This window comes from Equus asinus, chromosome 8, assembly GCF_041296235.1.
Source record: "Equus asinus isolate D_3611 breed Donkey chromosome 8, EquAss-T2T_v2, whole genome shotgun sequence".
Classification (NCBI taxonomy): Eukaryota; Metazoa; Chordata; class Mammalia; order Perissodactyla; family Equidae; genus Equus; species Equus asinus.
This window is the reverse complement of record NC_091797.1, coordinates 9,747,523-9,774,921: the sequence shown is the minus strand read 5'-3', so window position 1 is coordinate 9,774,921 and position 27,399 is coordinate 9,747,523. Positions and strand designations below refer to the sequence as shown.

The 27,399-nt window shown below is 37.5% G+C and overlaps 1 protein-coding gene across 3 annotated transcripts in view; it reads left to right on the top strand.

The window, feature by feature from the left end:
* PRIM2 (DNA primase subunit 2) overlaps positions 1 to 27,399 on the top strand; it is a 334,584-nt gene that overhangs the window by 226,983 nt on the left and 80,202 nt on the right. For all 3 annotated transcript variants that reach the window (XM_070514633.1, XM_070514634.1, XM_044776918.2), the window contains 3 exons: positions 1,704 to 1,771; positions 21,037 to 21,109; positions 25,254 to 25,439. In XM_070514633.1, coding sequence (XP_070370734.1) covers positions 1,704 to 1,771; positions 21,037 to 21,109; positions 25,254 to 25,439 — 327 coding nt within the window. The remainder of the gene's footprint in view (positions 1 to 1,703; positions 1,772 to 21,036; positions 21,110 to 25,253; positions 25,440 to 27,399) is intronic.

The window sequence follows — 27,399 nt, the reverse complement described above, 5'->3', positions numbered from 1 at the left end:
AATGACTTCATAGATGGCATTTTGGTCAACATGTTTTCACAAATATAGTGTTTGTTAGATTTTTTAAAGTGCTAGTTTAATTTTATTTGCATAATATTGAAAATTAAGTTTGATGAATTAAGTGTTTTCCATTTTCAGAATTTGTGTTTGTATGTGTGTGTGTGTGTGTGTATGAGGAAGATTGGCTTTGAGCTGAGGTCTCTTGCCAATCTTCCTCTTTTTGTTGAGGAAGACTGTCTCTGAGCTCACACCTGTGCCAGTCCTCCTCTACTTTGCACGTGTGACACTGCCACAGCGTGGCCTGAGGAGTGGTGGGTAGGTCTAAACCTGGATCTGAACCCGAGAACCCTGGGCCACCGAAGCAGAGCACGCGAACTTAACCACGATGCCACCAGGCCAGCCCCCAGGAAGGTTTAATTAATGTGTGAAATAATTACAGAGGGAGGACTCTCTATGTAAAACCAATGGATACCTTTCAGTCTGTTGTTTGTTTTAAGGAAAGTTCTCTGTTGTGAATTGTCAAATGATTTATTAGTAGAATACAGGAACTGTTTGACATCATTGAATCCAGAAGAAATTTATCTTTTATTTTTGCCTTGATGTTTTATTAAGGTTACTTCAAGCTATCTAATTACTTTGGCTGAATGTTTTTAATTTCTTTGGGTCAAATTCTTAATAAGAGGGCTTCCTCTTAAGAACAGAGAGAAAAATAAAGATATAATTCATATTATTACAATAAAGTATATGAGAGACTCACATTTCTATGATAAATTGTCAACTTGATGCACAGTATTTAAGGATAAAGCTTTAGGGGGCTTGCCAGTGGCATAGTGGTTAAGTTTGCGTGCTCCGCTTCAGCGCCTGGGGTTCACAGGTTCTGATCCCAGGTGCAGACCTCGCACACCGTGCATCAAGCGATGCTGTCGTGGCATCCCATGTACAAAAGTAGGGGAAGATTGCCACAGATGTTGGCTCAGCAACAATCTTCCTTAAGCAAAAAAAAAAAAAAGAGGAAGATTGGCAACAGATGTTAGCTCAGGGCCAATTTTCCTCACCAAAAAAAAAAAAAAAAAAAGAACAACAAAGCCTTGGCTCTTGCATTTTGTTTCCTAGATCAATTTGGGGTCATATTTCAATATTAAATACTTTGAGTTGCTTTTGTATGTTTAAAAGATAGTCTTGGTTTCTTTTAGTAATGTGGTTGTCAAAATGAAGGAATGCATGGTTGTGTGTATGTGTGTGTGTGTAAACACTTCTGCGTGTAACCAGTTTCACAGTGGCTTAGCTATATATGGAAGTCCCTCTCCCCAATTTCTTCATCATCTGAGGATTCAGTGCTGTAAGGTTTGTTGCTAGAAATTTAGAAGTTTTTCCATTTTTATTTGCAAAGATAATATTTTCATGACTAGAGGCTTTTTCGTAAACTCATATGGATACTCCCTTCTTATTCTTTGTTTTGCTCCCTTTTTCTTTACTTCTAAACTCACTGATATGCCCTACAAGCCTTAGGGCCATATAGCTAGCTTTAATCACATAGTAAATCAGCTTTCCATACAATTCTTTGATTTAAACAGAGAAAACTGTCCTTCCATTTTAAGTACACCCTCTCCTTCTGCTCTCCCCGTTCCTATTTTGCATTTAGTATTCAAACTGTTCAGTCTGTGGCCTCTGCTGCTTTTACTAACCCTGTTCTCTGCTTTTAGTTGACAGCCAGGTCCTTGCCTGCCGTGCAGTCCGATGAGAGACTTCAGCCTCTGCTTAACCACCTCAGGTAATACAAAGGCACCGCCTTGTTATGCTTATAAATTCAAGTGCATTAAATTGGGTGAAGTATGTTAAACTGGTTAAAACACCTTCACTTACTAAAAACTTAAATTTTTTTCTTGTTGTAATGCTGTGATTTAAGTTGAAGTTCCTTAATATGATATGCTTGTTACCTTTGATTTTAGGCTACTATAGAAAACTTTTAATTCGATAGAAGTGTGTAGAACAACTTAAGAAGTTTAAGTTAAAATGCATAGAGATGACTGACTACTGACAGATCTCAGAGGAATGAGCTGTTTAGTTAACTACAAGGTGAAGGGAAACTTTTGGGAGCCCCATTTGTTTTCTTGGGGATATTTTAAATAGGTGGGATTTGTTCTCTAAATACAAAAATAATATATCCTCGTTATTTAAAAAACAAACTTAGAAAATACAGAAAAGAAAGAGGAAAAACCTGTCGTCACTATTCGAAAGTAATACTACTTTCCTCTATGCTGTTTTAAAACCCAGTGTTGAAATTGTACTTTTATATAATTTGCTATTTTTTTATTTTAAAATAAACATTGTAAGACTTTTTTTCTGTTATTAAAATCTCTCCAAAAACATAATTTTTAGTGACTACGTGAGATTTTCTTGTACTATAGTGTATTTATCTCTCTTTGGGAGCATTTAGGCAATTTCCAGGTTGTTTTCACTAGTATAGAAAATGCTATATGTAAACCTTTGTCTGTATTTTTGATCATTTCCTTAGCATAGGTTTTCAGAAGTGGAATTGCTTTGTCAAAGCATATCAACCATTTTAGATATTTATCTATATGTATTTCTTTTTCAAAAACCTTATTCTACTTATGCTTTCCTATTGTACACGAGCCCCCATGTTACTGTACCCTGAACAACATGGGGGCAGCCAAAACAGCTGCTAATTTAGTAGGTTAGCCGTAGAGATACTGTTGTGATCATATGCATTGCATTGGTTATTAGCAAGAAAGATTTTGAAACATTTTATTATCCATTTCTGTTCTGGGGTGGGATTAGTTATCTGTATCTTTGCCCACTTATTGATAGCATCTCCTGCTTTTATTTGAGCTTATGTACTTTAAATATAAAGGATAGTTACTCTTTCTCTGAAAGGTTTTGATTATGTTGCGTTATCCAAGGTACCGCCGTTTTCAAGTTTTATGTATCCAAGCAGCAATAGTATTTTCCTTTATGGTTTCTTTTTATGCTTTTAAAACTTAGAATATTACTTCTCGTTGAGAAACTTGGATGGATGTTAATTGCTAATATCTTTTAGTATTCTATAGTTTTCCTCTTCCCCTCCCTCCCTTCTTCCTCTTTTGCTCCTCTCTTACCCTTCTCTCCAGTAACTTTTCCTTCCCAGACAGACACTTTGTAACCTCTGTATAATGGTTTTGTTGGAGGATGGGCGTCTGGACTAACATTTCATGAGGGACTGAGTGGCAGATACTGTACATAGTTGTTTCATTTCCTGGAGCATTGTGTTAGTGAGTCATGTTTGAGTCGCTTCCCCTGCCCCCCTCTCCTGCCCGTCCCAATCTTTGATGACTTTATCTCCTGAGCATCTCTCGTACTATAGTAGCCTCATATTTGTTCTCCTGGATGCCTGCTTTCTCCTCTCTAAGATATTTCATTTCATTGCTGGAGTGATTGTACTATTCCTTGGCTTAAAACCTTCTGTCTCCTCAGTTTCATTCCGGATGAAGTGTGAACTTTTTGGTTGGTATATGAAGTCCTTCTGGAAGAAGCCTGGCCTGTCTCTTTGGACTCCTCTTTCACTACTGGCACCCTAACTTCTAATGCCACCAAATGCCTTGAAGTTCCTCTAATACAACGTGCTTTTGTTCACCTCTGTGCCCTGGAAATGTTTTTCCTTCTGCCCGAAATGCTCTTCTCCCTTTTCCTCACTTCTATTACTCAACTAACCTCTGCACGTCCTTTAAGACTTGGCTCGTGTCACCTTCTCTCTTAAGTTTTCCCTGACCATTAGTTCCCATCCTCCCTACCCCCCAGTCTGAATCCCATGTTTTTTCATATGTGTTTCCACTAATACCCTATGGCTACCTCTGTATTACAGGACTTATGGTGTTGTAATTACTTGTTTGCTTGTCTTATTACTCCATTATAGAATGAGCTGCTCAAGAGCTTGTAAAGTGACTGCTATATTTTTATTTCCGGTGGCTGGGACAGTATCTGGCACATGATAGTTATTCATTATGTGTTTAACAAAACACATGAATGAATGGATGCATATTATAATAGTGATATTTTGTTGGTTTTTTCTGCATAAAGTTTTTATAATTTATAAATCACATTGTCACAATTTTTTCCTGTAAAACCACTGGTTCAGAAGATATAAACCTGGAAGGCTGACTCTCACCTCTAGTTAATGCTTGATTCTGTGCGGTAGTGATGGATTCTCCTTCCTCCATCTCAGTATGCTAATTGTCAACTAGAATTTAGATTAACTACTGATTTGTCTCCTCGAGTCCTTGGAACTTGCACAAACTGTACATTTGTTTAGGGCTTTCATTCTCTGTGGAGTTCACTCATGACTGGTTGCTAGGCAACCAGGGCTAGATACTACATGTAATATGCACCAACTGATGTTGCTTTTTTATTATTGGTAAACCAAATGGTTTCTCATTTTATTACCATGTCAGAGACGTCTGTATGTAGGGTGGCAGCTGATGTGGCTAGTTTGATGCTTCCTGTTGTACAAAGTAACCTTGTGATATGCCTTTGAAGCATGTGAATTGTCTTTTTTGGCTGTCTCAGTGTAATGTTTTTCTTTTACCTTCCTTTTGCTTAGGTCAAAATAAGAAAGAACACTATTTGGTTTAAAAGATTCTTATGATAATCTTGTTAGAAAAAATAATCATCCTTGATTTGCATGAACTGTATCCTAGTTTAAATGTTACCTAGAGGGCATGGTCATTAGGAGGTTGAGACTGAGAATAATTATTAGGTCTAATTTTGTTTAGTGCCTCTAATGATCAAAGGGGAATGATGGATAGCATTTTAATTAAATTTGTCCATAAAATGAATTTGGGAGATGATACAAATACCTGTGAAAATTGAAGTAGCAATACAGAGAAATTCTCAAATCATTTTACAGGACTTAAGACAGTCAAAGAGAATTAGTGAAACACTTTGCCAACCTAATTATCTAGGGTATTGCTTAACAATGTATATTATTCTGAGAATGTAGAAGTGATGTGTCCAAATTTTCTTAATTGAACCTAGTTCTCTAGTTAAAAGTTAAAATAAGCACAGAAAAACATTTTGCTGTAATATCTTATGGAAATAAAAGCTTATTTTATTCATTAGTTGTATTCATCCATTCATTGGTGCTATTATGTGCTTGGAATAAAAAAAATAAGACTTTTCTGTTCTTGAGGAATTTACAGTTTTGATTTCGTTTGAGAGATAGGCACTTAAACACGTTACAAAATTTGTAAACCTTTCTAATAGAGTTAAACATAGAGTACATAATTTTATTAATTGAACTGTATCCAGCACTGAGTTATTTCCTTAAGTAATGAGGCCATGACTGACTTGTTTTGATTCCATACTCCATAGCCCAGTAGTGGCTCACAGTGGGTACTCAGGTTGGACTGAACTTTAATTTCACTTGGGGGATGATGTTATTAACTAAGAAGGAGAATAAAGGAAGACAAGGGGATTAGGGAATGAATATGGTTGCTGAGATAATAGGTTCAGTAGTTGCAGACACTGTAAACTTCAGATGCCTGTGGAGCATATGGGAGGAATGTTTAGTAAGTAGCTGAATGTAGACCACAGTTGAAGAGTGAGGTTTGTACCAGAGAGAGACATTTGCTAATCATCACTGTACAGATGATGGTTAAAATCAGAGAAATGGTTGAGATCACTCAGCGAGAGAGTATAGAGTGACAAGAAAAGGGGAAGTGGTTCTGAATAGAACCCTCAGAACATCAGTCTTTAAGTGACTTGTGATGGGCAGTGATGGAGGTAGGAGATGAGTTAAAAGAGAAACCAGTAAAAATACCAGAGAGGAATCTTGGATGAAACAGGAACACAGCAAGGGATGGTGGTCTCAAAGATGCTAAAGGAAAGATTTCAAAAAGGAATGGAAAACACTGTCAAATGCCATGGAAAGTCAGGTCAGAACCACATAACGTCAGTTGGATTAGACACGTGGGAGCCACTGGTGGCTTAGCCACAATATTGTGACGGTACAGACGGGTCTGATTCCTGTGAAGAGTCAAGGAGTAAATGAGACATGAGTCTGGAGATACGGGGAGTGTAGGCTGCTCCTGGTAGAGCAAGGAAGGAAAGAGGACTAGGTCCACGAGCTTCATGGTTGAAGAAATGTTTTATTTTTCTCTTAAGATTGGAAAGATGAACCTACTTACAGGTTAAGGGAGACGTGAGGTCTATCGGGATAAGATGAAATAATTGAGGGGGCAGGTTTTTAGAAGAGGTGGGAAGAGATGGGATGAAAAACTCTAGCTAGCTAGAGTTTACAAAGTAGTTTCCAACCTGGCTTTTTAGTTCATGCTCAGAACACCCCAGTGAGAATGACAGACAGTCATTTATCATTATCCCTATTTTAAAGCTTGTTGTTGGAGCCTCAGGAAGTTCATGTTAAGAAAACTTAACTTTTCTAATGAAAAGTAGTACACTTCCCTTCCCTCAAAAGAGATTAATGAATTATCCCATAATGTTTTACTATTTTTCAAAACTGATACCAAGAACTTCTCAATTGGAAGAAATAAGCTTGCTTAGACTTACAAAAACATGTTCAATTCCAAAATGCCAGAGAATGTTTGTAAATCGTTATTTCTGTTTTCCCCAGATCACATATCTTAAGATGAATCTACAACTCAGTGTCACTCTACTGTCATTCTCATATGTCACTGCATTTTCTAGGGTGATTTACATAGTGTACTGGTTTTTTAATTTGGAGATATATAAAGGTCTTGGGATATGTGACTGTGAGTATAGAAGTTTACTATAAATAAATATCTTTGCTATCCTAATGATGGTACCTGTGGGATGATATTTATGAAATGGTAGTAGACTATCAAAGGTGTGTGTTAAAGATTATTATTTTTATGTATTATGTCACATACAAGTGTAAGGTTTAAACAGGTGAGACTAGAGAGGAGAACTTGCAGCCCACATTCTACATGTGATAGCTTTAGTTGTGTGATTGAGATTTTTTTTCCCTTAAGAATAACACCTTGCCCTGCAGTGTGTGTGTCTTCCTCCTTCACCCCTCCTCCTCAAGATATGAGATGAATGGGGGACAGCATGTAACAGATCACTTTAGTAGTTGCTCTCATTTAATATTTTGCACTTAATTAAAGAGTAACTAATTTAAAAAACATGGTATTTGTTACATTGTTTATCCTAATTTTATTAGCATGTTTCAGCTCAACAATGAAATAGTAATCAACCAAAGATAAAAACAAGTGAGCAAAGTAAATGCTTGGACTGGATCACATGGATTAACTTGTAATCCATCCTGAATTTGTAAGCAAATGTTTATATTGACCTTTATCTTAAAATCCTTTAAAATAATGAAAGCATCTTCTTTCAGTTGCTATTATTACAGACAACTTTTGTGAATTTTTTTCCTAATGCAGTATTTGGTTAATATGTACATATATTTCTATTTATTCCTCTAAAGAATATGCTGTCACAGATTTTACATCAGAAATGCAATCTCTGTAAGAAGGCTTTTCCCAATATCCAGAGCGGTACAGTTTTCAGTCTTCTGTTTGAATTAGTTCTCATTTTGAAATTAGAAAACTGTGTAACAATTCATGTGCCAGAAAAAGCTTTAGTACATAGACTTCTACCAATTGGGGGCTGAGATGAAAGCCTTGTTAGCCTGGTCCACAAGCTTCAGTTGTTTGTCAGCTCTTTCTCATCACCTGTTTCCAGCCTGTACTAGTACCTTAAACTATTTATTTCCTTTTCTACATACAGCAACATAGTCTTTTAGCTCAGTGGTTATTGTGGGGGTGTTCCAGGTGCCTTGTAAGAAATTAATAAATTAGAAAGAATATATTCTTTTCTATTATTTATTGTCTTTGAATTATTTTTCTTTTCACATCTGTATGGAAAATTTGATGCCTTCTTAGAGATGTACTTGTCGAGAGTTAGCATTTTGTTAAAATCAGCCTATTATGTTAAGGGCACTATAATGGACACTGTCATTATGTACAAAGGAGCTAATAGATGTGGTCCCTTAACTCAAGAAGTTTATATTCTAACAGGGAAAGAAGACCAATTTGCATACACTCACACATACACACAATCACACCCCAAGGCTGTACTGGAGTAATTGCTGCAGCTTAATCAAGTCAAGAGAGAGATGGGAAATCTTATTTATGAGAGTTGGTATCTGTATGTGGATTATGTTACAAATTTAATGTCATTTAATGCTTTTTGATGCAACTTATAGTCACAATATATAAAATTTGGAAAAATAGAAGAAATACATCTTATTTCACTAACACAACCACTGCTAGGGTTTGTTGTAATCTCTATGCATATTTTTATGCAGTAAAACTTTTCAAAAATTCTTTCTCATTTAATATGTCATAACTATGTAATCAAGTAGAAGATTGCTTTTCAATGGCTCTAATTCTAAGTGACGTATAGTATTCAATTGAGGATAGATATATCTGTTTTTACTTAACCATTCCCATTTTGGGGGGTATTGAGGCTTTTTTGGTTGAATAAACCTGTGAGGAAAAGCTACGGAATGTTAGCAGTTTCCGTATGGCCAGTTGAAGTAAACTGGGGAGAAGAATGCTGCCGTGACTTCCTAAGGAAGGGGTGGTCGCACAGATGCTTCCCAGCAGAGGGAGAGAAGAACAGAGAGCCGCAGCAAACGAGGTGGTGTATAGGGTTGAAGATACAAGAGAGATCGTTGTTCAGAGTTCTTAACAAGGGAACCAGTGACTTGAAAAAGAATTCATGAAGCTGGATTTTAAACCTTATTAATGCATCTAGATTAGAACCTTCTGTTGTAGCCATAAACAAATTACTGCAAATTTAGTGGATTAAAACAACACGCCTGTGTTATCATACAGTGCTATAAGTTAGCAATCTGACTGGGTCTCCCTGAGCTAAAATCAGGATGTCAGCAGAGCTGTGGTCTTTACTGGAGGCTCTGCGGAGGAATCTGCTTCTAACCTTATCCATCTTGTTGGCCAAATTGAGTTCCTTGCAGCAGTAGGACTGAGGTCCCTCTTTCCTTGCTGGCTGGCAGCCAGGGCCCGATCTTTGCCCCTAGGGGCTGCCCACATTCCTTCTCATGGTTTCGCTGAGCTCCTAGAGGCCTCTTTCTTGTCCTTTCATGTTGGTCCTGTCTCAGGTCCAACAAGGGCGCATCAACTTCTCCTCGTGCTTTAAATCTCACTCTCCGTTCTGCTGCGTCTCTCTGCCTCTACCCTGAGAATGTTTCTGCTCTTACGGCTCGTGTGATTAGATTGGCCCACAAGGATATCCAGGGTGCTCTCCCCATCTCAAGGTCCTTAACCTTAGTTACATCTGCGTAGTCCCTTTTGCCATGTAACCTAACATATTCATGGATTCCGGGGATTAGAGTGTAAACATCTTTGTAGGGCCATTGATCTGCCTATTACAGTGAGGTTTCTTGTGGGGCGGGGCGGATAAAAACAGTGTTTTGCATCACTTTTCATCAATTTTACAAGTAAACCACCACTCTTAGTTTATAGGATAGAATACTAAATTTCCCTGGGGTTTTGTAATTAGGTTAATTCACTTTGCTAACCTAACATGTTTTAAAGTTGAAAAAAGAGTTAACAAATAATTTTTACAGAAATATAAATGTTACTGATTTTCTTTTTAATGATGTAAAAAGAAGATAGGAAAATCTTTCCTGTCTCTCCGACTGGCTATCCAGCCACGGCAAATATACCCCTTTGTAAATTGGAGACTTTGTCATGAGGATGTCCACAGTGGCTGGGACTTGTGGAGGTACTTTCCTGTGAGAGCTATGTGGTAAATACATGGTCACAAACCTTTTAGCATTCTACAAGTTTGTTTTATTTTTTATTTATTTAACACATATTCTGAGAACTCCTGCTCGAGGCCAGACGTGGTCTTAGGTTCTAGGGATCTAGATCTGGGTGTTAGGTTCTGCTCTTCTAGGACTTACTGTTGCTGGGGAAAGAGAGACTTTTGAATAAAGTCATTGCAGTAGATTATGCTGCCTGTCAGCGTAGTATTGATACGAGTTCTGTGGAGCACACAGCATCGCGGAAATCATGAAGCGTCGCGTGTCCCGGAACTCTTGCAGCTCATCCCCAGCTAGATGTTGTAGATTTCTGTTAGCCCTCTGACTCCAGACTTTCTTAAGGATTTCTGCATTGTGGGTGCTGGCAGTCTTCCTGGAAAGCAAAATTAATGATTGCTTATGCTTCTCAAGTGGTTTTGTTATGGGCAGTTATTAAATTTCCTATTCTTCACTCATTGGGTTTCTTTAAAACATTGATTGTCCTCTAGTTAAGTAATAAAGAAAATCAGTTATTTTACACAGCATTAGGCATAAAGCACTAACAAAGTACAAAATGATGATGATGCCATGGGAAATAACTTCCTTAAAAAGCCTGAGAAAGCTGAGCTAACTGCTGCCAATCCTCCTCTTTTTGCTGAGGAAGACTGGCCCTGAACGTTAAATAACGTCCATGCCCGTCTTCCTCTACTTTCTCAGGAAGTCACCCTAAGTGCTTTATGATACCACCTACTCTCTTTTCTTCACAGTAGCGTCACTAGCTGAAATGATCATTTTTATTTGTTTGATGTTTATTTGTTTGCCGTATGAGAGAGTGAGGAATTTGTTGATCTTGTTTACCATGATCTCCCATTACTTCTAACAATGGCTGGCAAAGTGAGACCCCAGTACAACACTTGAAGGAGTGAGTGAATGGGAGAAAACACTTCCGGGGCTTAAAATTTTACCTCTCATTTAATTTTTTTAAGCTACTAAGTGTTGAAACGGAATGAGATGGTAGTTTGGACAGAAAGCTGATGAATTTTCTCTCATTTCCGACGAATAAGTGTGATAAATCCACTTTTGCAGAAATTCAGTGCCAGTTTTGTTTTTGTTTTGGGACTTAGGACTCTTTTTCGTGGAATCAGGAATTGATCATGGCAGACTGAGAGTACTTTCTGTTTCTCTGTGTGACCTTAGAAGTCCCATTATTTTCTTTCCAGTGACCTATTCAAATGTTGAAGATATATATTTAAAAACAAAATAAAACCAAAACTATTATGTACCTTGCTATTTTAACCTATGAAATGAAAGCCTTAAACATATGAGCCTTCATTAAAGACTATGCAGGACTAAAGGATTGGGTAGGGAAAGTGTGTCGTGTTACTTCTGGACTGTGACTTGTGATAATCCTCGTTAGCTGTCCCCTTCATCCCCTCTCCCTCCAGAAACCCCACCAAAACCCCCAGAACGTTGTGCCCCTGGTTCTCTATTGTTTAGGGAACAAATGTGAGGGAGTAATTTTAGAATGCCATGAACTTCTGAGACTGGATAGCCAGTCTCAGAAGCATTCCACACTCTGTAAATTATTTGTGGGGGAATGAGAGGATGGCCATCAACTTAGTGTATGAATTCTGCTGGATGTTTGAACTTTATTCTGCACTCCCCCAACCCCTCAATTTTTCATTATCACTCTCTCAGGCAGCCTTTCTTTATTGTAAACATTTGACTATCCTGGGTCAAAAGCAAATCAAAACAGCCTCTATTTGGAGGGTCATTATACCCCGTAAAGGAATATAAAAATTTACTCATGAAAATAGAGATATTTGTTGGGGGCTTTAAATGTATATGGTGAAAATACCTATGTAGGCCTGTAGTTTGAATATATCTTATAGGAATATATGTGTATATTTTACTTTTCAAATCAATTTTATTGAGGTATAATTTACATACAATGAAATGCACTCATTTTAAGGGTACAGTTTGATGACTTTTGACAAATGTAAGGTAGAGATATTTTTGATAGAAAAATGAGAGGCAGCTTTCAGCTCTCTTGCAGTTCATTGAATTGTTACAGCTTAGAAATTAGAATAAATGGGAAAATATGGACCACACGGAAATAGAGGAATCCGACCTAAAATAAAGTAGCACTTGTACCATTTATAGTTCTTAACTCATATGGAAACCCATTTGATCTCAATTTTTATTGGATATGTGAGTCTTTTGGAATTAAACACTTTCTCCTAGTTGTAGAGAAATATAGGTCATTATACTGCGTATTGTTTGATGGTAGTTTTTTTTTTTATGCAAAATTGAGTAAACTTCATACTTGTGGAAAAATAATTTACATTCAATTTATAACAGAATTTTGTTGATTGTGTTCTCATTGGAATAACTGCAGGGAAAATCACCTGGACTAACACAAGTTGAATACTATTTGCCAGGCATTTAGCTGTAAAAAAGAAACTCATTTCAATTTCATTGGTGACAGCTGTTGCGTGAATTTTCTCGTGGTATCCTTCACGGCAGGAAATGATATATTGTACCGTTGTCTCCCTTGATTTCCTGCCCACCCCACAAATCCAAACTGCAGGGACTGTACTTTCTGAGTAGTCTAGCCTATGTGGACAGAGTATTTTTTTAACGTCCAAAGTGGGTAAAGTTGCGATCACAAAAGTGGATGTATGGATGATATAGAAAACCTTTGTTTTCTCTTCCTGACATTGTCTTTTCATTTGTGCCGTGATTGCACATGATTGTATTGGAACTTAGTATACTTTTATAGAATGATGTAGGAGGTGACAGTTCATCTTGAAAGATGTATTAGCTTACTTTTTAATGGTCCGAATAAATACATTTCCTTGATGTGAAGATCAGTTTTGATTACTTGTGGTGCTTTCTTTACTGCTTTTTTTATTTCATACCAGTTTTTAAACTATGATAAACTATAGCCTGCCAGATAGAAAGCAGTAAATAGCATTAACCTCTTTAGGTTCAAGAGTCCTGGGAAATGCTTGACAAAGAAAGGAAATATGTTTTATATGTTACTGTTTCATGAAACTCAGACTCTAGTGATGGGGAGGGAGGGCAGAGAGACACTCCATGAGGATGGGAGAGGAGTTCTTTCCAGTGTGGCCTAGGGTCTTGCTGATGTCCATATTCATATCCCACTGGCTTGGCTTCTTACGAATGAGAGAAGAATGGACAGTTGTAATTAAGTGTTGAGGTGGGCCAGCCAGCCCCAAAGACTCCCAAATGGAAAGATGTCACAGCTTTATTTTTCCCCAAAGAAGCAAGTCAGGTTACCTCCAAACTAATCAGAATTCAAGATTGCTTCCCTAATGGTATAAATGGCAAACTGTGGCTAAGTTTAAAAACTTGATTCCCAAGTGAAATGTTTTGAAAACAAGCATATTTGCAGCAGACTTGAGGCACTGTAGTGGCCCAATCGCAGCTCGTTTCTGCTTATGACTAGCAGAGACTGATCTTATTTTGGCAAATAAAAGTCAGGGTGGGTCACTTGGCTTTCCTACGGGTATACCAAGCCCTTAAGAGAATCACTTGATTGTCTCATGTCCTTGTGTCTAGTAGGAGCCTAATGAGAACCACAAATGTGAGCCACATATGTAATTTAAAATTACCTAAGTGAAATTAATTTGAATAACATCTTATTTAACTCGTATCCAAGATATCGTTTCAACATGTAATCAGTATGAAAAATTATTAATGTGGGGCCGGCCTCATGCCATAGCAGTTGAGTTCGACATGCTCTGCTTCAGTGGCCCAGGTTCACAGGTTCGGATCCCAGGTGTGGACCTACATCACTTGTCAGCCATGCTGTGGCAGCAACCCACATATAAAGTGGAGGAAGATGGGCACAGCTGTTAGTTTGGGGCTAATCTTCCTCAAGCAAAAAAAAAAAAGGAGGATTGACAACAAATGTGAGCTCAGGGCTAATCTTCCTCAGTAAAAAAAAAAAGAAGAAGAAGAAGAAAATTACTAATGAAAAGTTTTACGTTATTTTTTTCATACTAAGTCTTTGAAATCTAGTGCATACTTTACACTTATTGAACATCTTAATTCAGACTAAGTTACATCTCAAGAGCTCAATAGTCACATTTGGCTAGTGGCTACTGTATTGGACAGTGCAGCTCTACAAAACTGGATTCCTTTGAAGTCTCCAGTGTTTGAGGTTTTGCGCTTTCAAAACTTCCTAAGAGTGTAAGTGTAGACAAGACCTTCAGATCATCAGGTTATTCAAGAACATCTGAATTCTCCTACTTTAAGATTAAATCTTTTTTTTCTTTTTCTTTTTCTTTTTGTTTTTTGAGGAAGGTTAGCCCTGAGCTAACTGCTGCCAATCCTCCTCTTTTTGCTGAGGAAGACTGGCCCTGAACATTAAATAACATCCATGCCCATCTTTATATATGGGATGCCTACCACAGCATGGCTTTTGCCAAGCGGTGCCATGTCCGCACACGGGATCCGAATGGGCGAACCTTGGGCCGCTGAGAAGCGGAACGTGTGAACTTAACTGCTGTGCCACCGGGCCAGCCCAAGATTAAATATTTTATGTGATAGCATGAAGAATGTAGGAAAGAAATGCATTTTTTTCCCTACTATTCAAGGGAAGAAATGGGTGAATGTTAAGAATAGAGAAAAACAACCACCAAAACGTTTAAATGTAGTAAATTTAGGCCTCGATGATGATGATCGGAATCGAGTGAAAAGTTCTGTGATGAACTTGTTCCAGACATCTCCTTTGATCCTCACAACAACTCTCTGCGGGAGGGACTTTTATGATCCCTGTTTACCAGTGAGGAAACTGAAGGAGATTAAGAGGTTTCTGCAAAGTCACACAGATGGCGAGTGTATGCAAACCCATGGCTCGTGGATTCTGAAGCCTGTGCTCTTCATCCCTGACTCCACTGACTCCCTTGTTCTGTTTTGCCGCCATGATTGCCTTGGACAAATTGGACTTGGAAAAATTATGCAGATGCAGAGGAGTTGCAGCTAATTCCTTCTGCAACTGCGCCACCGCTCCATTTACCCCCTCAGCTTTCCTCAGCAGTTAGAAGAGGAGATGATGGGAGAAGTAATCACCCTTGAATAGCTGACTCCTGCTCCGTCTTTCTGTCGCTTGGGCTCCGTGGCATTTGTGTCACAGCAGTGGAGCTTGTGAACACCACTCCTGGAGCCAGGTGTGGTGACCCGTCTTCGCCAACAATCAATGCCACAGCATGAAAAGATGATTTTTTTCCCTTAACCAGCTAATCTTACCATGAGACTCACAAATCCACTTTCATGTAATTTCTTCTTTCGGTTTTCACCTCAGTTTCAACACTCAAAAGCAATTCCCTGTTGAGTACCTAAGTGCTCATATTGATATTTGTGGTGCGTTGAACAGGACTTAAATTTCTGTTGTTTCTACAAAGACCAGGAGTAGGTTTGCCTTTCACTTACGACTCACAGATCAGATGTGTGCAGATGTGTCTGTTTCAGATTTATCTTGTTATATATCCATTTATTTTTATTCTGTGAATTAGATGTTTGTGTGGTAGTGTTTTGGGAAAACTCTAGTTCCGTGTGGATGTGATTAGTTATGCCTTCCTGTCTGTTATCCGTCAACCCCTCTCCCCATGGATTGATTTAATTGGATATAAAATAGGATCATTTTAAATTTGGTTACATAAATATATGTTCTGAATATTTTAAAAGTCTTACTTTTCTCCTTTAAGCTTTTAATTTATTGAAATTGTTGACTTGACAATTTTCTGTTTTCTGTGATTTTTAACTCTATTGGAAAACTGGCTGTGCTTACCTAATGAGCAAGATAATATGAGAGGAAAAAGTGCCTCAAATGTAGCTGAGTTTTAATTAAGTTCACGTGTAAGTTTATTGAATAACTGCTACAAGAAGAAGAAGCTTTTATATATTTTGTGTCCCATTAATTCTCTTGTAGTTGATTAGATAACTTAGGACCATCGCCTCAAAACAAAACAAAACAAAAATCAAGGACAAACACAGAATTACTTCTGTGTGAGCAAAGAATTGGTTATACGCAATTGCAAAATTCTGTTTCTTAGAAAATACTATCATGCATATGTTTAGATTTTTAAAGGTTTTAAACTTGAGAAAGCCTCAAATCTTCATTAAAATGACGACTTAGCCCTATGTTATTGCAAAAGGAGGTAGGATTTAAAGTTTGCTTTTTACATTAATGGTTTTTGTTTAGAGACCTGCATTCAGGACCTACCTACCTAATTTCAGTTCTTTTCTCCCCTTGTCTCTGCTTGCCTTTTTGCCACCACCCACAACCTCTTCATCTATAAACTGTGGTTTAGAAATTTCCTTGGCTTTGCTGATCTCTTTCGGCCCATCCGTCTGATGTGTCCTAACCCTCTACATCCTGAGAAAAATAGACTTTGTGTTTCCAAATTGCCACCTCCTTATCACATGCTTACTTTTGACCCCTCCAACAACCTTAATAAACCCAAATCACACACTTTTATGCATCTGGTCCAAATTTAAGAATGTTTTAATGCATGTAAAATTGTTAAGCTACAAATGATAAAAATACTAAAATAACTAGGCCTTTGACTTTTACGTGGTCATCACATCCTACTTTTAAGCTTCCAAACCCAAATCGTTTTTGATCATAATCTCTTCCTCTTCCACTAACTCCCCAGCCCCTCATCCTCGCTGATTGTTGCTTCCTCATCCCAGCCTTCCCTGCTAGTCCCTCGCGTCGTTTCTCCTTCGGGCTTTCCAGGCTCTGTTCAGCCAAGACAGTTGTCAGTCGTTTCAACAATATTCTAACAACGTTCAGAGTCCTGTCGTCTGTTTCTGAAGCACAGCATTTCTCAGCTCTCTCTGTTCAGCGACAATCACTGCTTAAGAACCTTGCATGCTGCCCGTTGCTTCTGTTCTCCTCTCACCCTTCTTTTAGAGAGCCCAGCTCTGGGCTGGGGGACAGTGGAGCATTGTTGTGGGACTCGTCACACTGTACTTTCCGGATCATCTCTGGATCCTTCACTACCTTATGACTCTTGGTCACAAACTTGCTTCATGAGTGTGTGCTGAGTGCTTGAGGAGCTATGCAGGGCCTCTTGAAAGCTTTTTTTTTTGGTAATTAGAAAAGGACAACAGCTGGGATGTGGAAAAAGTCTGTTATAGAGTCAGACAGTCTAGTGGCATTAAAAAAAATGAAGTTCAACCTGGGTTTTATGCGTTTATATGGTTCTGTTTGGGTAATGAAGGTGTTTATTTTGCTGGTACAGTGTAGCAATTGTTACATTTTAGCAAGAGTGCGCTATATCCTTTTACAACTCAATATCTTTAGATAGTATTCTAATGTAATTGAATACTCACTGAACCACATCTTTATTATTTTCACTACTTTTCTGGCTTTTTCATAACTTGAGAAAACTCTATAATATTTTACCCTTAGTACCTTTCACCTGATGCTCTAGCAAATAAAAGATAAATTATGCCTAGAGGATGCAGGTAAACCACTGCAATTCCTAATCCCTTACCACCGTATTTGTGGATGAACAAATTGACGCATAGTTTGACTTGTCTTTTTTTTTTTCACTTGTGGCAAATTAGTGGCTAAACTGAGAATTAAAGAAATCAAACCTTGATTTTTCAAGATTCTCTGATTAATCAAAAATTCCTGTTTTTATTTGGCAAAATAGAGATTAATGACATAATTTGAATTTTGTGGCCCATTAAAATGTTTTTTGATCTGCTGTATTGATAAAAATGGCATCTGTGGTACATCTCAATTTATCCTTTTATGAAAGGTTAGAAACAGGGAAGCTTTTACACTTACTGAAACCCCCTTGTTAGAAACCACACGTAAGTGACAGTGAGTGTTTCTCAAAATAAAGCTGGGATTATTTAAAATGGACAGAAAACAGTATTTTCTGCTGGGTTTGCATGTGTATATGTGTCTTGAGCCTTTTAGAAGTTGTTTTGCTGTTAAAAATTGCTATTACTACCTCCATGTTTCCCTAATACAATGCTTAAGAAATGTTCATTCATAAAATTCACCTATTTTTTTTAAACGATGAAAACAAGAATATATTTTGACAGTTTATTAGTGTAGCATCTGCATTTACTTGGAAGAAATGTGACGTCAAGTTGACACAACTCTGAATGTGGCAGAAAGGCATATCACCTTCCCAGGCTACTTTAGTAATATGTTACTTAGTAACATCCCTCAGCGCTTCTGACTAAAAGCCAAAGGTCCAGTTTCATGAGCTAATGTGAATTGTTTGTAAGGACTTTTATTCTTGTATGGCAGCACTCTTGGCTCGTTGTCTTCTACCGTGCTTGCCTTCCTTTCTCAATCTGTTGCCAGTACTTTACTTCGGGCTCTCACCTTCTCTTGCCTGGAATATTGCAGTCTTCCTCCAACTGATTTTCCATTGCTCAGTCCTTCCCCTTTCTAGACATTTCTCTACACTGCTTTCTTTCTCAAGAGTAAACCTAATTATGTGTCAATTCTTGCCTAAAATCTTTTCATGGTTCTTTCTTGCCTACTGAGCCTTGGATATAAAACTTCTCATGATCTGCCTTTCTTGTGTCGTACCCGAAAATTCCCCAACCTCATCTTCATCTGTCTGTAACTAGTTCAAATATGTATTAAATAGCTGTGATGTACCAGTTCCTCTAACCAAGATGTAAATTATCCCTCTGATTACGAATGAGTAGAGGAGAAGTCTCATTCCTAATGTAATGCTTAACATCGTTGTTTCTATCATTTTTCCTTCCATGGGTTCCGTGCTTGAGGGCTGGTGGCCATCTTCCCATCTATTAATAATATTTTTAGGAGTATGTTGTATTTACAGTTTCCTTCTATTGTCTCTGTAGTTATTTCTACCCAAGAAAGTCTTTGTATTAATCATTGCTACCATTCTCTTTCTTTTTACCTTTTTTCCTTGGAATTTAGCTGTTTTGCATATTCTCTCAAAGTGCTGAAGAACAAGCATTTTATACTGCCATTCAGGCACATGTGTGCGTCCTCCTTATATGTCTTCTCTTTGTACTTAGTTTACTGCATTAATCTGAGCTCAGAAAAACTTCCTGTGGTATAGTAATCATTTGGCTCTATTTGGTCAATAACTATAATAGTATTGGTATATCATTTTACCATTTATTTATTGAGGACTTTTATACTTGTTAATCTGTTTGATCTAAACAGTCCTGTTAGATGATTGTAATCAATTTATAAACTCAGAAGCTGAAGCTTTTAAAGGTAGATGGAGTGGTCCAGAACCTCTCAACTAGGTGATGGCTCCTCTGTAGGATCATGCTGCCTCCCTTCCCGTCCTTTCTGTATACTTACTGGTCAAAGCTGCAGTTGCTCTGTGTACTGGAATATGCCTTATTGATTTTAATTAGCACTTTGAATATATTATTTCATTGGATTATCCCAGCATTTCTGTCAATTAGGCAGGCCTGGCATTATTAGTGCTATTTTACGAACAAGTATAGTACAAATCAGGATGGTTAAGTAACTCACACCAGTTTGCCAAAATACTGGTTTAAAATACAAAATCAAGAAGAGGTCTCCAGACTTCTAGCCTACTGCTGTTTCTATCGCCCCGTGCTGCCTCTTGGCTCCACTGTAAGATATATTGGAAGGTGAAATACGTTTTTATTTTCTGGATTCCACTGAAACAGTTCTCTGGTTATGCTCTACATTAACATGTAAACTATTAAAGTTAAATGACAGCTGGTGGTTTAACTTAGCATAAGTTTTGTATACCATGACAGTACGATGATAAAAGGAATGGATAGCATCCAGTGATGGGTTAATTGTCAGAAATTTGTTACTCAAGGGAGAAATAATACCAGAGGCAAGACGATATGTTCTCGGGTGTGGGATCTTTCTGTATCACTCCTTGGCATTCTGCTCATCCTGCTGTCAGCGTAATTCTCAGACCATTCTTAGCCCAAGGCAGGAGGACTCTAGAAAGGGCAAATCTACACTTCTAACAAGTCTCCTAGCCAGTGGCTGCAGCATCCCAAGATATACGGTAGTTTGCTTTATAATCCATACCCATTTTTAATCAGTACAATTGATTGATTGTAGGAACAACAGCGTTTCTACAGAGCATATTGAGTGGGTATATTGGTCAGCAGCAAGGATGTATACTGAGTGTGTAGAAAGTAGAAAATTCTTTGTGATTATAATACTTTACTCCAGAATTTCCCTTTAGTTGTGGAGTCTGCATAAACCATGGTTTGATTGTGGTTTTCTTTGTAATCTAGCAACTGGTTTGCTTTGTCATACCTGAATGTTTGCATCTGAATCAGTCTTTATGGAGTTGGGCGTGGGTCAGGAGTTGTGTCAAGGAGACGACAATCTAAAAAAGGTTGATGGCTTTAGGTAATATATGCCAAGTTGTATTTCCTAATTTGTAAGTAGTACAGCAGGAAAGTTTATTATAGGAAAGGAGACGGCATTGGAAGTCAAAACGGAAATTGAAACAGAATTGGGAGTCAAAACGTTTGAGTTCCTGCTGCACTGCTGACTTACTTTCCAATCTAATAAGTTTCTGACTCCTCTGAGCCTCCATTTCCTCATTTGTCAAATGAAAAATAAAAATGTTCTCTTGAGGTTGTTGTGAGGGTGTAATTAGAGGATATAGATAAGGACTCTGTGTACGTGTAAAGTGCTATTCAGATGTTACTTATTTAAACAAACAGTAATTACTATATGTTAGGTCCTTCAACAAAAACCATTTCAATTCAGACCTCCTATCGACACTGCAAGGCAGGCCTTGTTACTTCCATTTGACAAATAAGGAGCCTGGGACATAGAGAGTAATAAGTAACTTACTCAAGAACCTACCACTAGTAAGTGATGGTTCCTGATATGAGTTCCAGTTTCTTCTTTGCTGTGCTGCCATGCTGTAATAAGGTAATAAATAAGGTAGAAGTTTGAACTTTAATAATTTGCCTTGTGCTTCTAAGAAATGGAAGTGGCATGCCAGACTAGGAGACTGGAGATCTGGATGTCACTATATTTCTGTAATTTTTTTGTGTAAGTTACTTAAATGTATTCTATTAAATACTTTTAAAACACTTGGCTATGTTTCTGCTAAGGTTTATATGTAAAATTTTTCTCATTCTGACTTTATATCAGAATAAAAAAATTTCCTTTGAAGTGATCAAAAAAATGTTTTACATACCCTATTTTAATATTTTGTTGTTTTTATTTTTAGTCATTCCTACATTGGTCAAGATTACAGTATACAAGGAAATGCTGGGAAGATTTCTTTAGATCAGATTGATTCGGTAAGCATCACATCCTTTAAACTTAGGCCTTTTTCAGTGGAGAAAGTACAGATTTTCTTCAACCAAAGATTACTTTTTGCAGGGGAGATGGAAGAGAATGTTATTTCATTGTTTGCCAGTCATTTTTAAAGGAATTCCCAAATGCTATACATTTAATTTTTTTAATCATAGAAAAACCAAACTTAATCAGAAAATTATTTGTAGTCTGATAAAAACAGAATTTAATCAGTTATTCCAAAGGGGAATTCTTTTAAGTGATGGTAGCTACATGGTGTTTATGTGTTTATATTTAAATACCATATGCATTTAGAAAGGAGAAATGGAAAATACTAAGTGTTTCAGTTTCCTAGGGCCTTGTAGCAAAATACCACAGACTGCGTGCCTTAAACAACAGAAATTTATTTTCTCACAGTTCTGGAGGCTAGAATTCCAAGATCAAGGTGTTGGCAAGTTTGACACCTTCTGAGGCCTTTCTCCTTGGCTTCTGGATGGCCACCCTTTCTGTGTTCTCACATGGTCTTTCCACTGTGCTTGTGCATCCCTGGTCTCTTCCTCTTCTTAGAAGGACATCAGTCACATTGGACCAGGGCCCCACCTGCATGACCTCATTTAACCTTAATTACATCTTTAAAGCCCTCTCTCTAAAAACCGTCACATTCTGAAGTACCTGGGATTATGACTTCAACATATTAATTTTGAGAGGATACAATTTCTTCCATAACAGTAAGTATGGGCTCCCGTCCTTGGATTGCCACTAGATTAATGGACAGCTCATTTTAACTTCACTTTGTGCTTCCATGTTAGAGTGAAAGAGTAGTGTACTTTACTATAATTTGTAGAACTTCTCTTTAATACATAATAGAATTTCCATTCTATCCAAAAAAGGGGAAAAAACCAGCCATAATCTTTGTTTAGGCAGTTACCAAATTATTTACAATAAATTAAAAATACACTGAAATTTTAATGCATGGAAACAAGAATTATAATAAGGTGAGTTGGGAGAGACCACGAGTTTTTAGAGACCAGAATGAATAGTTTGTCTTCCTATTTGAAAAATTATAACCAATACTTGCAGGTAATATGTCAGAAATAACAACAGGATTGCCTACTGTACACACTTGATTTGAAATCTCTTATCAAGGATACCCCATCCTTTACTTTTCTCCAACCGTTGTTTCATCTCTAACACTTCCTCTGTGCCATGTGATTTGTGTTTATATTACGCGAATGGTTGGAGGTTAATTCTATTCCTAATTCTATCACATTCACAAGCAAATGTGGACTTGGCTGGATACTGTGGGAGGACATAGAAGCATAAACCTGAATTCACTTAGTGAATATATATTTAACCCATCAATTATTTACCAGCCACTGTGCTCTGGATACAGAGGTGAAGAAAACAGAAAATGCCTCTGCCTTCATGGACCTTACTTGAGGGAGGTAGACAACATAGTAAATAATAAATAAATGGTATAATGATACATTATGTTAACTGCTGTGATGATCATATCTATGGGTCTGTGCCTGAGACCTTGTGCTAAGTAACTATATCTATATTGCTTGATCCTCAGAACAGCATATCGTTAGTACACCCCTTGATATTCGCAATTTCTTCTCCAAATGTTCCCTTTAGATTTTTTTCTAACTGAAACCTGGCTCCCTCAACAATGCTGTTTCTCTGTGGCTCTCTTCAAGTAGAAGCGGCTTTTCTCTCCTATGCCCTGTATAGGTATGAGATGAGTGCTTTGCGTGGTCCATGTTATGCTTCCAAACCATTTCTCTGCCTTCCGTTGGCGAAACTCCACCTCCTTTACAGCACTTGTGATCACATTATACCACCTGATCCTTCTTGTTGCTGCCTCTCCCTGCCTTCTGCCCTCATTCCCTGGTGACTTTAGTACTTGGCTCCTGGTCTTTTGTACTAGCACTTAATCCTGTTATTGTTCTTGGCCTCTGCAACATCCATGTTGATAATTCATCCCATACCCTGGCCTTAGAATTCCTTTGTCTGCTCAATATCCACAATCACTTTTCTGTTCCATTATGGCAACCCTAGACTCTCTTTTCCCTTTCCATTATTTGATCTACTGCCAAAGCATCTTTAAGTATTCTTCCTGCTTCCATCCTTGCTTGTATATAGTCTGTTCACTACATAACAGCCGGAGTTCTCTTGTTTATCAGATCATGTCAGTCTTCTGGTCAAAACCCTCTCTGGGGTTTCATCACAGTTAGACTAAAATCCAAACTCATTACTGTGGCCTATAAAGCCATACGTACTTGTCATTCCAATTTTGTCTTCTTCTTTCTGGCTCACTCACTGTGCCCTAGCCATGTGAATCTTCTTGCGATCTCTTGGGCACACCAAGTACATTTCTTATTTGTTTGCTTTCATTTCCTTTACCTGGATCTTCATTTGACTGGAATCCTACTTAAGATATACGTCTTAGCTGGCAATGCCATCTCCTCAGAGAGGCTTCCTGGCCACCCAAGTTAAAGTACTCGTCTCCCATTCACACTTGATCCCATTACTCTATCCCATTATTTCCAGTGCTTTTGGAATCAGATGTTGTCATCTTTATTTATGTCTGCTTTTATTGTCTCTCTCCTCCCATTAGAATATAAGTTTTTTGAGGACAATATTTAACTTCTTTGATTGCTGCTGGTTCCGCAGGGCTGTACACGTAGTCGTGTTCAATATTTGGTGATTGAATGACTAAAAGGTAATCAAGGAATTTTGCCAAAGGAAGCTGAAGTTTTACTGGGTCTTGATGAATGGCTTGGCTTTGGCCAGATGGTATGGGGAGTGGGAGGGGTGTACCAGGCAGGACCAGTGGAATGAGAAAAGTAAGAAGGTCAAAACATGACTGTGTGATCATGGATGAACCCAGCTGGCTGGAGCAAAGGGTTCATGTTGGAATAGCCATAACCTGGGCTTTTTTACCCCTCCCTGTCACAGTGCTTCCATGGCACTTGACTTACGCCTTGTTAGAGCTCTCAGTATATGATTTATTTTATGAGTTTAACTTATATAATAGCAACTGTTTCTTTTTCCTTCCCTTAACTGTTTAAAGGGAATAATTATTCTTTATTTGTCTTCTTGTTTCCCAAAACACCCAATAAATATTTACAGACATTTGCAGAATGTTATAGATATTTGTCTGTGGTTCAGCAATTGTACTTTTGAACATTTATCCCAGGGAAATTAAATCTTATGTTCTCATAAAAACCTGTATATTCATTTATTTGAAATAGCCCCAAACTGGAAACAACCCAAATGTCCTTCAGCAAATGAACGTTTAAACAAATTGTGGTACATCCATACCATGGAATATTGCTTGGCAATATAAAAAACACGAACTAGTGATACCTGCAACAGCTTAGGTGAATTTTGTGGGAATTATGCTGAGTAAAAAGGCCAATCTCAAAATGTTACGTGATATGTGATTCTATTTATATAACACTCTTGAAAAGACCAAATTACAGAGACAGAAAACAGATTAGTAGTTGCCAAGGATTAGGGAATGGTGGGGGGTAGGTGGTGCAGAAGGTGGGTGGGGGTGGTCATAAAAGGGAAACCTGAGGGCTCCTGGTGGTGATGGAACTGTTCTGCATCCTGGCTTGTGGTTGTGGAGGCATGAGCCTGCGCATGTGATAAAATTGCCTAAAACTACATACACACACAGAAATGAACATGAGTGCAACTGTGAAAATCTAAGACTAGTGGATTGTATCAATGTCAGTACCTTGGGTGTGATAATATACTATAGTTTTACAAGCTGTTACCTTTGGAGGAAACTGGGTGCATGACATCTCTCTGTCTTTTTTCTTACAACTGCACATGAATCTATAGTTATCTCAAAAGTAAAAGTTTAAAAATTAGAAAAAGAAATAGGTGAAATAAATGTTAATATTTTATTTAATCTAATAAATCCAAAATATTATCATTTCAACATGTAATCAATATAAAAATATTCAGAAGAAGAGTTCATCTTTAAGCTAGTAAGACAGTAGTACTTCCTTATAGTTTTTGTTTTTATTCCCATTAGACTGAATTTACAATTTGCAAATTAAATTGAGTTTGCAACAAATATTTTGGGGGACTTGGTAAGTCCTTCACTTAACAGAAAACTCTCTTTTCTTGCAGCTTTCTACCAAATCCTTCCCACCTTGCATGCGGCAGTTACATAAAGCCTTGCGGGAGAATCACCATCTTCGTCATGGAGGCCGAATGCAGTATGGCCTCTTCCTGAAGGGCATTGGTTTAACATTGGAACAGGCGTTGCAGTTCTGGAAGCAAGAATTTATCAAAGGAAAGATGGATCCAGACAAGGTAATTTTGAAAAATCAGAAATTTTCATTTGGTTTGAAGACTAAAAGGTCTGTTTTCTGAATTTTCCCCTGAAATGTAGTTGAAAATTCTAAAAGATAATTGTGTCTGCAGTTTCATTTAGGTAAGAAGAAACTCATGTGTTAATCTAATAGATGCTGGACAAAGGACTGGGGAAGTGAATTTAATTCAAAGGGTGAGGTTGACACAGCAGTGTCAGATGTAGAGTAAGGCTTGTGTGAGGAGCCCTCTTGTCCGTGGGGAACTGCCAGGGGTCGTCGATAGAGCGACATTGCACTGCGTTCCTGCACGTCTCAGGAATATAATATGACATGTAATATGTACAGACGTGTATACACAAATGCACATATAATGTTATATTCAGGACTAAGAGGTACTGAGAACAAATAAAGTGAAAACAATTGAAAGTGTTTTCTATTGTGTTATGCCAAATCTTTTATTTTTAGATAGACACTAATCACGTATAAACCTGAGAACTACTTTTAAATCTATCCATATGCTCAGATCCCCACTCCTATCCATTATTTTTCTTTGATAGTACTAGCTAATAACATTTTATTTTGGAAATACAGTTTCTTGTCCCTTCTATGCCACGGCACTATGGTACAAAGTAAATTTTTTATTGTTTATTTCTTGGTTTGCTTCTTCCTAGGAAAGATAAATTGTGGAAGAGAGAATATTTACCAAGTAAATTTTGTAATGACACTTTCTTATGTCTTGTATTAATTTGCTAGGGCTGCCATAACAAAAAGCACAGGCAGGGTGCCTTAAACAACAGAAGTTAGTTTTCTCACCGTTTTAGAGTGTGCAAGTCCAAGATCAAGGTGTCAGCAGACTGAATTTCTCCTGAAGCCTCTTTCCTTGGCTTCCAGGCAGCCGCCTTTTCACTGTGTCCTCATGTAGGCTTTTCTCTGTGTGTTCACCTCTCTGATGTCTCCTCCTCTTCTTATAAGGACACCAGTCATACTGGATTAGAGTCCCACCCTTATGACCTCGTTTCACCTTAGTTACCTCTTTAAATGCCCTGTCTCCAGATACAGTCACATTGGGAGTTAGGGCTCAACAAACAAATTTTAGGAGGGCACAATTCAGTCTGTAACATGTCTCTAGCTTTATCTTTTTTTTAAGTTGAGATTCTTTTATAATATATTATAAAAAGCTCTTACAGTTTTTACAGATTTGTTTTTAAAACCGTCTTCATTGATAATTGTCCATAGAATCTTAAATTTATCATTTAATAGAATTTTCTTTAAATACAATTTTAGATGATGTTTCTTAGACTACTGTTTCTTTTATTTTACAGGTAACATATTCTGATTATAGAAAATATAAAAAAATACAGAAAAATTTACTTGTCATTTCCCCATTCAGAAATAATTACTGTCAACATTTTAGCCTTTCTCTCTAGTCTAGATATCATTGTGTTTTTCCCATTTTAAAGATTGACATTGTATTATGATCATTTCCTTAGGTTGTTGGGTAATTTTTGAAAATATCGTTCAGACTAGTTGCATGATAGCACATCCTTTGAAAGTGATATAATTTGTTTAATCATTTCCCTGTTATGGGATATTTGGTTGTGTCTATTTGACTGTCATAAATGTTATTGCAACCAATATCCTGAGCACATAAATCTTTGATTATAGTTCAGATTGTGTCTTCTGTATATATTCACCGGGGAATAAATTTATCTCGTGAAAAACTAGAGACAGTTGTAACGTTTGCATGCTATGAAATGACTGGAAAGGTTTTCAGTTAGACTCTCATCAGGCTAAAGAATCTTGCTGTCATTGACATCATTGTATATTATTACTTTAAAATGTTTTTTGACCTTTTTATTAGGAATTTGCTGTATTAAGGAGGTAGGTGTATTAGGGTTCTCCAGAGAAACAGAACCAACAGAATGTGTGTGTGTGTGTAAAAAGAGATTTATTATATGGAA